At 41.3% G+C, this 15090-nt stretch overlaps 1 protein-coding gene across 3 annotated transcripts in view; it reads right to left on the bottom strand.

The window, feature by feature from the left end:
- CFAP61 (cilia and flagella associated protein 61) overlaps positions 1-15090 on the bottom strand; it is a 279904-nt gene that overhangs the window by 259092 nt on the left and 5722 nt on the right. For all 3 annotated transcript variants that reach the window (XM_019462387.2, XM_019462391.2, XM_053890470.1), the window contains exons 2-4: positions 13374-13524; positions 4794-4944; positions 695-771 (exon numbers count right to left, since the gene is read on the bottom strand). In XM_019462387.2, the coding sequence (XP_019317932.2) occupies positions 695-771; positions 4794-4944; positions 13374-13516 (371 nt within the window). In that variant the 5' untranslated portion in view covers positions 13517-13524. The remainder of the gene's footprint in view (positions 1-694; positions 772-4793; positions 4945-13373; positions 13525-15090) is intronic.

Below are 15090 nucleotides of genomic sequence, written 5' to 3'. Positions count from 1 at the left end.
TCCTTTCCTTCTCTACTTTTCCTTATAATCCAAATGGCCTCTTTTCTGTCTGTTCCACAGAGGTAGAGAGAATAAAGAGTGCCATATTCATGTGGCACACCAGATTTCTGCTGACATTAACCTTTGACCTGGCATCTGGATGGTCTGGTGTGACATTACAAAGTGCCTTGAAAGCTGAGGCCACCACCCCCAAATGTCTGTGCAGGCTGTCAGAGACACATCGCCATCACCCAGTAGCCCAACTGATCATATTTCGATGCACCATATTATTCAGGATGCTTCTGCATTCTGTCAGGTTAATAAACATCTCTAAAGAGAAGACTGAAGAAAACTATTTTTAGAAAAATCCAAACCTGTGATGCTTTATTCTTCCCTTATTTCCCCCCCAATCCATTTTTTTAAATGACTGCACTATTTGCCTCAAATGATAGTAAAGATGTGTGTCAGAGGGAGTGTCGATTCAAAGAAATAAACTGTTTTCTTTCAGAAATGTCACTGTTATTCCACATTGATGCTTTAATACAGCCATGAATTACAAGATAATTAAGCACCTCAAAGAATTTCACGTCCTTTGGAAATATTTTTAAACTATGCACACAATCTCTTTTGTGTCATTTTGGCATTAACGTGTCTTGTCTATGGTGCTGCCTGCCAGCCCCCTGATGTCACCATCTGCAAGACCCCAGCCACTCACCGAATAATCTCTCTGCAGCAGCCAACAGAATATTCATCCACGGCCACAAAGAGGTGCATGAACAACGTGTTCAAAGGCTGCACAAGAAAAGAGCACATGATTAAAAGCTGAGTCACCATTCAGGCTATGTCAGAACAGGGTTGGGAAATGGGGGGGAGGATTTGGGGGCGGCCGCAAACTCAGAGCTGCCCCCTTTTGTGGGTGATATTTTATGTCTGAAGTGATGAGACACTCAGGCAGCATTCAAGCTTTCTCCCTGACTCCATTCCCTGCCTTCTGTCCTCCTAGCTTAGAATTATTCAAGGAAACAGGGACTGTAAATGAGTCCAATGCACCCAGCCCATCTTCTTGCCCTCACAAACGGGCTATGGGCAGGGAAGTGCCTGCAGGGGAGTGAAATCGATTATTAACTCAGTAGTCTTGTCCTCGGGGGTGTCTATGCCAAGTGAAAGACAATCACCCTTTCCCCAGGGCTCTTGAGTCAGCAGCTGCTGCTCTATTCAAGTGACACAAGAGAAAGATTCTCTTATGAATTTGAAGGATGGAAGGCAGATGCCACGTTATGAATCCAATGACTTGTTTTGTTCAACATTCCCAGAGTCAGAATCAAATATTACTCTTGGGATCCAGAAAACCTGAGAGCTGGAAACTCAAAGTAGCAAGATTCGAAGATGACTGTCAGGCTAAATCTTTCAAGTTTTTAAAGAACTTTGTCCCCTAAATTCTGAAGACATTTTAAGTAGCCTCAATAATGAGCAGCTGTTCCATACAGCCACACATTGGTCCGCTCAACTCAGTACCCCTGTGTTTATGGGAAAATCTTCAAATTCTAGAGATACTACAAATGTGAGGCTAGTTAACTGGTGAGGGTGGTGCTTGCACCTAGATCAGGATGACAGGAATGCTTGAAAGTGCCTCCTGTTTTCTGAGCAATTTTATAGACAGCCTTGGGTTACCACCTGCACATCCGTGCCTTGGTCTCCCTCCTGTTGGATAGCGCATGCCTTAGAAATACTCAGAAGGAGGGCCACCTGGGTGGCTCAGTTGGTTAAGCATCTGACTCTTGATTTTGGCTCAGGTCATGACCTCACAGTTCATGAGTTTGAGCCCCGAGTCAGGCAAGTAAGGCTCTGTGCCGACAGCATAGAACCTGCCTGCATGGGATTCTCTGTCTCCCTCTCTTTCTGCCCCTCCCTTACTCATGTGTGTGCTCTCTCTCAAAATAAATGAACGAATAAATAAAATAGAAATACTTGGAAGGAATATCAAACATAAAATGGGAAGAGAAGAATCATGAGTTTGGTTCAGGAGTTGAAAACTCCCAAAAGGCCAATAACACAAACCCTACAGTCCAGATGGGAACAGCCACAACACCACTGTATGCATTTTCCATGTGTTATCAGCTAATCCCACAACACCTTACTTAACATCTGCTTTACATGCTGAATAGGACCAGCCTTAGGAGTACATGGCTTATTACTTGGCTGATTTATCTTCCAAATTCTCTCTTCCACCAAGAATATTACAATTCAAGATTTATTTTTTAGATTTAAGATAAAAATCATTAGTTACTTCTGTTGCAAATACCCCTGGGATTAGTAATACATTAGGCCTTAAGGCTCTATATCTATGCTGTCCAATAACAAAATAACTTGAGCCACAAATACAGGTCACATATGTAATTTCCCAGTAGACATATAGAAAAAGAATAAACATGTAAGATTAATTTTCAATATATTTTATTTAACCTAACAGACTCAAATTATCATTTTAACAAGTTATCAATATAAACATTGTTAATGAAGTGTTTTACACTCTTTTTTTCCTCCTAAATACTTAAAATTCAGTGTATGTTTTACACTTCTAGCACATCTCAATCACACTAGCACATTTCAGGTGCTCAACAGCTACACATGGCTGACGGCCACCATACTGGATAGCTAAGCTCTATACTGTTGTAGGAATTTGAAAGTAGTTTTTAAAAAAAAAATTTTAATGTTTGTTTATTATTGAGAGACAGAGAGAGAGAGACACAGAGCACGAGCAGGGGAGGGGTAGAGAGAGAGGGAGACACAGAACCCGAAGTAGGCTCCAGGCTCTGAGCTGTCAGCACAGAGCCCGACGCAGGGCTCAAACTCACAAACTGCGAGATCATGATCTAAGCTGAAGTTGGTCACCCAACCAACTGAGCCACTCAGGCACCCCGGAATTTAAAAGTAGTTGAAAGAGAAACTATCTTAAGAGAACAAAGGGACAAAAGAGGAAATATTTATGAATAATGGTATTAATTTATAATAATTTTCAAAATGGTAAAATCATGATTCTAATGCAAACATACAATGAGCACACGTCTGAGATTTATTCAACCCATCAATTAATGAGGCAACCAGTAAGATGATAAAAACAATTCGTTGCACTTGAGGAGCTGGCTACTTTAGGTATTTTAATGAGGGAATGTTAGAATAAGGTTGCTAGGCTAGATATAAAATGGTTAATGTCTTATGAGGCCATAAACCATAGCCTTTGAGGTTATCTCTTCCACCAAACAGAAATCATTTACACCTCAAATGGACAAAAATCTACAAAGCTAATCACTGTTCCTATAGAACTGTACAATGTACAATAGCTCAGTTAACAGAAAGTCAAAGATACAAGCCTTGGATTGAAAGCATCATTTGGCTTATTTACAAGTTTGAGATAATTTTTGTGAATATGATAACTGGGTGTTTGGGGTGGTGAGGAACAGGAGGAGTAGAGGACAAGGGGGAGACATCATGTAGCTGAATAAATGCTGGATAATGTGTTGGGGTGCACATGGGGGATGTACTGTGCATGCACACAGGTGTATATGGGGGGAAAACTCACTCATTCACACAACTGGCATTCCCTAGGGCTCTGGGGCCACATTCTTGAATTCCACTAACAGGCAAACATGCTACCCACAGTCGTGGCCTCTGGCTCTCCGCAGAACTGGGGCCACATGCTGGCTTGGCTCTGGCGGGCTGAGGGCAGGGAAAGCTCAGACTTGGCACCAGCTACCAAGTCGGGTTGCCAACAAGTTGTAACGTGCCCACAGCTAGAAGACATCGAATGAGCTAGAGTCCAGAATGACACCTTAAAAGTTACAGAATGCAACAGGAACCTGAAGCTCTACTATCACCATTACACGGTGTAAAAAGTGTAAAGGCAGGTACCCTCCCAGCATTCCAAAGACTTCACACACTGAACCGAAGTGGCCATTGATATAGATGGATGGATAAAGAAGATGTGGTACATATATATGGTGGAATATTACTCAACCATAAAAAACGAGATCTTGCCATTTGTGACAACACAGATGGACCTAGGAGGTATTATGCTAGGTCAAATAAGTCAGACAGAGAAAGATAAATAGCAAATGATTTCACTTATATGTGGAATATAAAAAACAAATGGACAAACAAACAAAACAGAAACAGACGACAAATTGGTAGTTACCAAAGGGGAAGGCGGTAGGGGATGGACAAAATGGGTGAGGGGGAGTGTGAGGTATAAACTTTCAGTTATGGAATGAACAAGTCATAAGGATGAAAGGTACAGCATAGGGAATACAGTCAATGGTACTGTTAATAGAGTTGCATGGCGACAGGTGGTAGCTACACTTGGGGTGAGCACAGCACAACATATAGACTTGTCCAATCTCTATGCTGTACACTTGAAAGTAATGTAACACCGGGTATCAACTATACTTCAATAAAAAGACAATTAAAAAAACAAAGAATTTGGACACTGATGTTGGGAGCAGTGTGGAGAACTGAGAGGTACATATCTAACGCTCCCACTGATTCCTTGCTCCCTCCTAGTCCTCCCAGCACAGCATGACCTCGGCCTTGCTACCAGCTGACTGATCTATTACCTCCCTTTTCCTATCCCCTCTTGGGATGCTCTTGGACTCATCTTTCCTCCCTGCCAGCTAACTTCATTTCTGTCACAATGTCACATACCTTCTGTTGTGAGTTTTCAACTACTTAGTCTCAAAACTGGAAAGACATATATGCAAACATAGAACTTCCCTTCAAAATTAAGGCTGTTCTAATAAGCATTGTGTGTAACTGCTTACCATGCATGGGATTTCAGGGTCGAGCTCCCGGAACACGGATACCCAGTTGTCCTGACTGGAGACATTCCAGTTGGGATAGTCCACAAAGGTAGCCTGGGCCATTATCTCCTCCTTGTCATTGCAGAGGGTAACAGCAAGGTTTGCCTTTTCCCTGTAGAAATGATTAAAAGTGCACACATGACTAAGATTACCAAAAGGGAGACAAAGAGGTGTCATTTTTCCCCCTTCTTTGGCTACTGAAGCCTAGCAACCACTACATAAGGTATGAAACCTCTGGAAGAGGTAGGTACAACATGGCAGCAACTTTGAGAACAGATCTTTCAGGACATCTGTGCTACTAACTACATTTTTATTGAAAACTACATTTCATTATAAAGGTGTTATACTTACATGAAGTGTCCAATACCCTTCCCTTTGAGATTGGGGAAACTGACTGCAGTTTTCCTTATCCTCCATGTTGCCAATTCCACTGTGTTGGCCTAAACATATACAGTTAGAGTGGTCCACTGTCCATGATTGCCTGCGGCTGAGAAGGTCCCCAAACATGGGACCATTAGGGCTACAAATCCTGAGCAAACTGGGATGAGTTGGTCACCTGTGCAAAACAGTGAGGCTGAGAGTTTAGCCCCACCTCTGTCAGCCATCTAAGCCAATTTTTCCAAACCCTAAGCCCATGCCCCTGGGCCAATGGATTCTTATGGGATATGAAAATCTATCACCTGACCCAGCTGTAGAAATGGAGACCCTGAGGGGTCTGGTTTAAGCTAAGGCCACAGAGGAAGTTTAATAAACACAAGGAAGGGGAAGCGAGGGTCTTCCAACTCTTATTCTGGTGGCTATCCCAAAGGGACATCTTGAGATCAGGTCCTTCCCAACTGCTACCCTGTCATGTGGCCCAGCATGACAGAAAGAGTGCTGACTTAGAGACAGCATATGATTTACTACACAGAGAACCAATTGTATACAAATTGAGATGCAGTTTTCACTTTTTCAACTGAGTGAAATCTACTGGTATCTTAAGTTGGAGGAAAAAGATGTAAAATGTTCCTTCAAAACTAAGAAGACAGCATGTAATTGAAGGAAGAGGAGAAAAGATAATGGACAGAATAGAGAGTGCTATATGGTTTCCAGTTATATTTTCATCATAAAAGCAATGAATTGTGACTACAATCAAAACCAGTAAGTACTCACAAGAAGAGAAAAACAATTGGAAAAATCATTCTTAATACCACCTCCTGTAGATGACCAAACAGTGTCAGTATTTTGGTTTCTATCTCACCAGACTTCTCTCTTTTTTGAGAGTAATTATCAAATGAAATGTATTTTGTGTGTTTTTAAAAATGGAGGCACACAACCCATACTGTTTGTAGTCTGCTTTTCTCCCCCACTTGGCAGCATATCATTTTACTAGATCCAATCACCAAACTGCAGTCTCTCACATTTGTGCACTTCCTATACTTATTTTCTTCAAATCAGTTCACTTTGGCTTAAATAAGACTATTTCAATAGGAAATGTACAACAAAATCACAAATGGAAAACCAGTATCCCTTGCCATAAATAAAACTATAAAAATATACAACATTTAGAACAAAAATTGTTCTTGCGTGTATCGAGACAAATCGCCTTCGGCACTATCAGAGGCATAGGCATCTTTGGGAAACACTGTGCTGGAGATGTCAATCTCAGCACTTACAGCCACTGTCCTCTCTCATAGGAAGCCCACTCTTCAGCCATGGGGGACTCCTTCAGGGTGCACCTGCCCCAAAGACGCCACCGTAGCCCTGGCTATCATGCAGAGAAGACAGTAGACTGCCCTCAGGTCCCAAGAATATACTATCCATACAGGGGGTTCATTAGCAAAAGGATGCAGCCTCCCAACCTCTCCATTCTGATTCGCTGAAGCCCTACCCTTCTTCCCACTCCTGCAGTGGCTCCCTCCAGCTCCTGGTCCTCAGGGTTCCTCTGCCGGAGGCTCCCAGAGCCATGACCTACTACTCCACAGTGATAGTCCTCACTCTAATCCAGATAAGAAAATGCCCAGGGAATGGGACCTGACAATGATGATGAAGGAGGAAGTGGGCAAGAGCTGGGACAAGGCAGCTGCCATCCCCTCAGGCAACAAGGGAAATGTGTTCTTGGAATCCCAATTTGAACTTGAAACACATTTATCCATGGGAACCTAGGGTGGTGGTTGGGCTCCATAGTACAATTAGCACAGTACTATACCACACAGACATTGTAGATTAAATAGACTTTTGTGGGTCTGCCTGGGAAGCCAGCCATGAATAACTTCGTTTCAATGGGAAAATGCACTTCAATTTCCAAATGGCCAAGTGCAAGAAAGTAACTTTTGTAGCATTATCCTTTTGTATACATAATTTCCAGTTCTTATTACCTCTTAACATTAGTCCTCTATGGGACAGACAAAATTATTGTGAGAGCAAAGAGAGATGAGGAAAAAGGTAGAGGGAGGCTTGTTTTTAAAAGTTGGATTTAGGATTATTCTTTGAAATATGCCAAATTAAAAAAATACACCCACACACGTATATATTTCACACAAAATACATTAAAGCTCAAGGATATTATCCAGCAAGTGAAATCAGAGTTTTTTTTTCATTAATGTCTCATTTGTTCACTTGTTTAGAGAATTTTCCAAGTTCAGCCAAAATTCATTTTATTTAACTACACTTGATGGAAATCTTGGTGAAACTGTATCCCCATTTTCCACTTTATTAAACATCACATGTGTTCCCCAAGCCTATCGTGGTTTCTGCCACCCGCCCGCCCCCACGCCCCCCTGTCCTGTGACATGTGCACTTGATGTGGACAATTCTTTTGGCCCTTTTCCCCACTCATCTGCTATGCCGAATCTTCTCATTTTCTCCCCTAACACTTAGCAGGGTTTTTAGGTGAGGTCAGTTGTATTCATTCCTGTATCTGTGACTGAGCTGGCAGCTAATATAACAAAATTCAATAAACTAGAAAAGAAACCACCTGCTCTAAGCCTTGAGGTTGGCCTGGCAAAAGGTGATGGGCCTTACCTAACATGAAAAATGAAAGACTGCATGGGCTGGATAGCAGCTATTTGGCGAGCTCCAGGACACTGATGAAAATGTAAATTTACCTTTTTTTTTTAATTTTTTTTAACGTTTATTTATTTTTGAGACAGAGAGAGAGCATGAACAGGGGAGGGTCAGAGAGAGAGGGAGACACAGAATCCGAAACAGGCTCCAGGCTCTGAGCAGTCAGCACAGAGCCCAACGCGGGGCTTGAACCCACGGACTGTGAGATCATGACCTGAGCCGAAGTCAGCCGCCCAACCGACTGAGCCACCCAGGCGCCCCTCTTTTTTTTTTTTTTTTTTTTTTTAAGTAGGCTTCACACCCAGTGTGGAGCACAATGCGGGGCTTGAACTCACATCCCTGAGATCAAGACCTGAGCTGAGATCGAGACAGATGCTTAACCGACTGAGCCACCCAGGCATCCTTAATGTAAATTTACTTTTACTTCTAAAGATATGCTGGCTTCTGAGGTAAGTCACAACCTTTTTAGTTATTAGGATACGATTTTAACCTTAAAAAAAAAAAAAATCTTTCACTACTCCATCCCACATGGTGTAAGTTATGCTTTTCTTATCTGCCAATTCAGAAAAGATACAAACACATTAGACATGTAAATTTGAGGTACTCTGACAGCTACTCCAAGACTTTATACTCTAAGCAGGGGTACAAAGCTCTTTGAAAACAACTGGCTATCAAAAACTTTCAGGTAATTAGTATGTGTTTGTGTGTAGGATTTGAGAAAACAGACTTGTGGAAGGTTCTTGAAAAAAAAAAATCTGTAGAAAGGCCTCAATTGTAATCCCACCCACATCCCATATGCCATGTTCTGAATACCCCATAAAAGGATGGGCCCTTGGCAATTGATCACATGGGTCACTGGTGGTCACGTGGACAGCCAAATTACATCCGCTCCTGCTCAGGCCAACTGTAACACACTTCACCCCAGGAGGGGCAAGTCAGACGTGCACACCTGCTACCAAGCTGGGGGATTATAATTTATTCACATGCAGAAGTTTATTCACGTGGTAAAGATTCAAGACTCATTAAGGCATACAGTGGCCCCTAGCACTTGTTTTTCCATCTCAGAGGCAATTACACCTCCTTTTGTACCATGTTCTAATGCTTGTTGCTTTCTTTTAATGTGTATATGGAAGAGAATTGCATTGTACTCATAAAGCAATGCCTCATCCTGTTCTATGGTTGCCGAGTTGCTGAGAAAGGAAGGGCAGGAGAATAATAGAAAAGCTTGCCTCTATCTGACCCTGGTCCCTGCTCTCTTATAGGCAGAGCCAGAGGGAAGGGGATACAGCAGCTATGAGCACCTCCTAGGAGCTAGGCACTGCACTGTATTTAATAACTTTTTCACTCTCCCACTCACCCTATAAATGAAGTGCAACTGTCCATTTCACAGATGAGGTTATTAACTGATTGTGCAAAACCTCCAGGCTTAGGGAGGTTTTGCACAATCACATGCCTAGTAGTGGATTTATTCATTAATGCAAAAAACACTCACTGAATACATACCAAGTGCCAAGCTTTTTCTGACTCCATGTATACAGCAGAGAACAGGCCAAGATCCCTGCCCTCATGGAGCTGATGTTCTAACGGATGGAGGCAGGCCAATTAAAAAAAAAAAACCCCACTAAACTAAGATGCACAGAATGTCAGGTGGGGACAAGTGCTGTGAAGAAAAATAGGGGAAAGAGGATGAACCGTGCAAGTATGTCAAGTGCAACGGGGACTACTCCATAACTGTAGGATGAGGCACAGATGTACCTGGGGTGCTCCAGGAAAAATTAAAGAATTCAGTGGAGCTCAAGGGAGGTGAGGTCAGAAAGGAAAAGGGTGGGTTCCACACCACATCCTGGCAGGGACGTGGCAGACCAGTGGAGGGTTTTGAGCAGAAGCACGACAGGAACCAGTTGATGTGAATGGTGCCGCTCTGGCTATTATGTTGAGAATAATTTGTTGGGGCAGGAGGGGGAATGGGTGAGGGCTGATGCCAAGGCGGAAGCAGAAACCAGAAAGGGGCAATAGTAACACTCAAGTGCACCAGGCTCGGATCGGACCTTGGCAAGAGAAGCGAGGTAGAAAGAAGAGCCCAGCTTCTGGATATATTCTGTAGGTGGAGCAGACAGCTTTGCTGGTGTGGGATGTAGGAGCAAGTATGAAGGTGACACCAAGGTTTTGGTCCAAGAAAGTGAAAGGCTGGAGTTGCTACAGTTACCGAGATGGGGAAAACATGGGGTAGTTTGGAGGCAGGTGATGATCAAACTAACGGTGAAGTACCTACTAGGTATCCAAGGGGTGACATCCACCAAGAAGCTGGATACATGAATTTGGAATCTAGAAGATTCTCTCAACAATGTTAGCTGCTTTCCACATTTAAGTCATAAATTCACCCAGAATTGCTTTTTTCCTTTTTTTGTATGACATGAGATTCGTATTTACATTTATTCTCTTTTCCATATGGGTAACAAATTGTCCCAGCACCATTAATTGAATGGCACATTCTTTCCCCACTGGTTTGGTCATCCAGTTTTCATGTATGCATGGGTCTGTCTCTGGGAGCTCTGATTCCTTGGCCATTACCACACTGTCCCAATTACTATGCCTACCATGAGTCTTTAGTTGGGCTAATCTCCTCACCTTATTTTTCTTCTTTCAAATGGCTCCGGCCCTTTGCTCTCTCATATAAATTCACACACTTTGTCAACTGTAACAAACAATCCTAGTAGGATTTTGACTGGAGAAGAATTGACTTCTTTACAGTATTGAATATTCCTATCCAAAAACATGGTATACCTCTTCATTTACTTAGGTCTTCTTTGATGTCTTTCAATAAAGTTTGATAATTTACCCCATAACATGCTTGGATGTGTGCTTCCTGGGAGGGAGGGGGAGAACCTCTGAATACTACCCTCCTTCTGAATAATACCTTAAGAGTACTTTCATTCTAATCACGCACCAACCAATTCATCTATTTTTGTTGTGTATTTTACCTAACTTATTTATATCATATAACTATTTATATTTAATATCTATATTAGATTAGTCATTATTGTTATTGCTTTATACAAGTTAGAGTTTCTTCTTAGATTTACCAACATATTTACACATATATTTGTTTACTTTCCTTCTTATATCTTGGCCTTCCAGCTAAGAAATTATTCCTTTTGCCTAGAGTATATTCTGAGGAATTTCCTTTATACAGATTTCACTGGTAAACTAACTCAGTATTTTGCTTGTCTGAAAATGCATTCATTTTCTCCTACGTATTGAAAAATTGTTTCACTAGGTACACAATTTACTTTGATGCTATTTTCTTCCAATACTGAAGACATTCTACTATCTTCTGGCTACCGTGCTTGCTAGTAAGAAATCACCATTAGCCTAATCTTCAATTGTTTACAGGCGATTTATCTTCTCTCCCTGATAACTTTTCAGATCTTCTCTTCAGATTTGATGTGTTGCTGTTTCATTATGATGAGCTGAGGAATTCTCTGTGTATTTATCTTGTTCGGGATCCAGTTTTCTGGATCTAAGAATTGGTGCTTTTCAACAATTTTGGAAAGTTACAGCTGTCAGCCATTATCTCTTCAAATATTGGCCTTTTCCACTGCCCATCATGTCCTTCTAGACGTCTGAATAGATCCAACTGTTAACTGTTCCATTCTTACTTTTTTGTCTGTCTCTTTGCACTGAATCTGGATATTTTATTGGTATTTGCCCCCCTTCCCCGCCCCATTTGCTACTTCTGTCTTCACCTGTGTCTTTTACAATGTTTAAGTCATCCAATGAGCTTTTAATTTTAACTATACTATTCTAGATGGTTTGACTTTTTTTTCAAATCTCATTATTCACTTTTTTGGTCTTTTTAAATGTATCTTTTCACTTTAGATGTAGTAAACATAGTTATTTTATATTCATTGACTGAACTCACATCTGAAGTCTTTGAGAGTCTGATTCTGCTGTATATTGTTGATTCTCACTAACGGTGCCTGTTACCTCGTATATTTGTGATTTTTGACTGCGAGTGTGTATCACTTACAACTCCATCTATGAGCATTATTTAAAGTCTGAGTTGAAGCTCCATCCTTCAGACCTGATTTTCATTATTTCAACCAGTTTCCTGGACACACTACTAATCTGTGACCACTTTTAATCTAATTCACCACTTTATTCCCTTTATTCAGTCTATCGGTAAATGAACATAGTCTTTGTCTGAAAATGTACTCATTATTTAGGAAGTTTTGAAGCTTTTCAAGCCACACAGATAATTAGCATGGAACTCAAATCAACACATGCTTACAAATTCTTGAAGGATTTGTCCCCCTTCATTCCATGCTGAAGTTGAAAAGGCTAGTTTCCTAACTTTCGCACTTCAGGAGTGAGTTGATGTCTCATTCATCCTTACAATGAACAACCCAATTTTATACAAAAGGATCTAATACTTCCCTCCTTAGGTAGAGGGAGTATTTATCTTACATTCTTTGCAAAGCTGTCAAAACAGAAGCAGGAGATTTCTAGAATGTAGCAAAAATCCTCAAGGAGAGGGTGGCATTGATTCCTGCTATTTTCCTACAGTTTCTGATTTCATTTTGATAATGTTCTCTGCACAGTCCTTAACTTTTGGGTTGGCATGTGTGGGGTGTATCGACATGTTGTTTCCCTCCAGAGGACATTGTTAAGGTTTTCAATCCACCAAAGTGCCAAAAAATGGAATAATTTCATTGATATATAGATATTTTTTAAAGCATTTTATACATGTTGCCCTAATGCTCTACCACAAAACTGTGTCAATTTACATTACATTCATCAGTGTGATCACCAGAAACTACAAATTTTAATGTCTTAGGCTGGCCTTTGTTTAAACATTTCAGTTGTATTTAATATGAAGCTTTATAAAATTCAAAATACTTGAGCTTTTTTTCATCTTTTTCAATAAAAATAATAAGGAATAGATTATAGGATATTTATATTCTGGTGTTTCCTCCCCACCCACCCCCCCCAAAAAAACAGAAAAAAAATCTATGTGTATTTTGAAGTTTAAAGGAACACTTAATAACAATGGTTAAGAGCAAATATGGGCTTTGTTACTAACTGCTTGACCTTCGGCAGGCCTCCATTTTCTGATCTGTAAAATGGGCAGGATAGTGTCTACCTCAGCGTTGCAAATAAGACAATATTGGCAAAACACAGAACCTGACAGAAAATAAATTCTCAAAACTGGCAGCTGATATTATTAACTTACCCCAAGATTCTACTAGTGGGACAGGCAGTTGAGATTTGAACCCAAGTTTGCCTGAATCCAAAGCCCACGAGAAACCCTTTCATTTTGCAGGCTGTTATGGAACTTAGAGGTTGGTTGTTCCTGGAGATCTTCTGCTCCACAGGAATAGATTTTCTTGCTGCTCGCTTCCTGATCATAAGCCCCATAAAGACAAAGGAGTTGGGTCCCTTCTAGTGTGTGATAAAATTGATAAATATTCCTAGGTTACTTAGCTACATACTTACAGAAGATAGATGATATTTAGCCTCCCAAACAGCTTCTGGGTAAATTTTCTAATGAGGTTTTTGATACAATAAATATCCTGTGATTCTGTTCTTCGGCAATGAACCACTTCTACCTTTCCTCTCGGTGAAGTGAGTACTGACATTTTTTATCCTGTCCCAAAAAAACAGAAAACAGTCCACTGTTAATCTGAGATGACAAGCCCATCCAGTTACAGTACTTACAAAACTAGATGTGAATTCAATTTCCGTATGGTCAGAATGAACATGGTATTTCAGTACTGATGGGACAGTTTCCCCTGGGGGTTGGATATGACGAACGACTGCCATTGCAAACCAGCCAATGTGTGTCTCTCCAGGAGAATGATGTTTCTGAGAATTGGCCCATCTAGAAATGTCTGCAACTGTACTCTTTGTTTCCAACAAAGCTGCTTTAAAATATTCTAACAATAGGATTGAAAAACATTGAAAGGAGTTATTACTGATTCAGAATCCTCTTTATTTAATTGGCCACCATGGCATGTGGTCAAGAGTTACAGGGGAAATACTGACAGCTTCTGCCCATGTTCCAAATAGAGTTCCCCAAACTGTAGCCCTGAAAAGCAACAGTCCTGAGAGATATTTTGAGACAAAAAAAGTTCTTTGGTCAATTAAGTGTAGGAAATGCTGTTTATGATGGCCTTCCTGAGAGACCACTATGCCCATAAAAGTCTTTGAGAAGTTCCATAATAAAGTATCTCCTTTCCCAGACTTTCCCACACCCTTTCTGAGAAAAATTTCTAATGACAGCAACATTGGAGAGTTTAATGTTCCAGAGGGACACTTTGGGGAATGCTGCTGACAGGAACAGCAGGCCACAAACTGATTCTCTTAATGTCTCAATATGTGTGTGTGTGTGTGTGTGTGTGTGTGTGTGTATGTGTGTGTCTATTTCCTTCCTCCTTCTGTCTGTCCCTTCATTCCTTCCTTTCTCCTCCTTTCTTTTCTCCTAGGGAAAATAATTTTATTAGATACTGGCCAGTATGCTCAAAACAGACACATTAATTTTCACCCTAGGACCCTAGGAACAATATAGAGCACTCCCAATACCTCACGGCAGCCCCCATTTCACTTGCCCCTCTAAAGGTAACCATAATTCGGACTTCGATCACATAGATGATCTTGGCCAATTGTTGTACATCACATTAAGTGGGATTACATAGTGTGTATGGTTTTCTTTCAAAACACAATGTTACATCATGTGGCTTTTTGTTATTGCTGTTGTTTAGAGATGTCCTTGCAGTTTTTAATGTGCCAAGGTACCAAAGAAGTTGAGCACTGCAGGGGTCTGAGACAGCTCCTCCTTCGTCAGATGAGGGAACTGAGGCCCATGAAGTGAAGTGACTTGCCTCAGGACACGCATGTTTGGTCAGAAACAGAACCTTTGGCATGTGCTTCTAGTCCAACTCCCTGTCATTCCCCCTGTTTAACTAGCTTGCAGGCTGTCTCTATGGGTGAGGGTCCCCCTGCCCTCACGGTCCACTGGTGCTCACATTAACTGCAGTTTGACTGCTCTTAACCATCAACACTCAGATGGGTAAGGGTGCAAGGTGTGGGGTCATGCAAGGGAACTTAGAAAGATAGCAGGTAGCAGCCAAGAATCCTTACCCAGTGGCTTTCTCCTTGGTGAATTCATACCACCCTCAACTCGCAGGGGCCTCCATTAGCACCCGCAAAGCAA

This window comes from Panthera pardus, unplaced genomic scaffold, assembly GCF_024362965.1.
Source record: "Panthera pardus isolate Hobbes unplaced genomic scaffold, ASM2436296v1 HiC_scaffold_25, whole genome shotgun sequence".
Taxonomy (NCBI): domain Eukaryota; kingdom Metazoa; phylum Chordata; class Mammalia; order Carnivora; family Felidae; genus Panthera; species Panthera pardus.
Note: the sequence above shows the minus strand (reverse complement) of the source record. Positions and strands in the feature narration are given on the sequence as shown.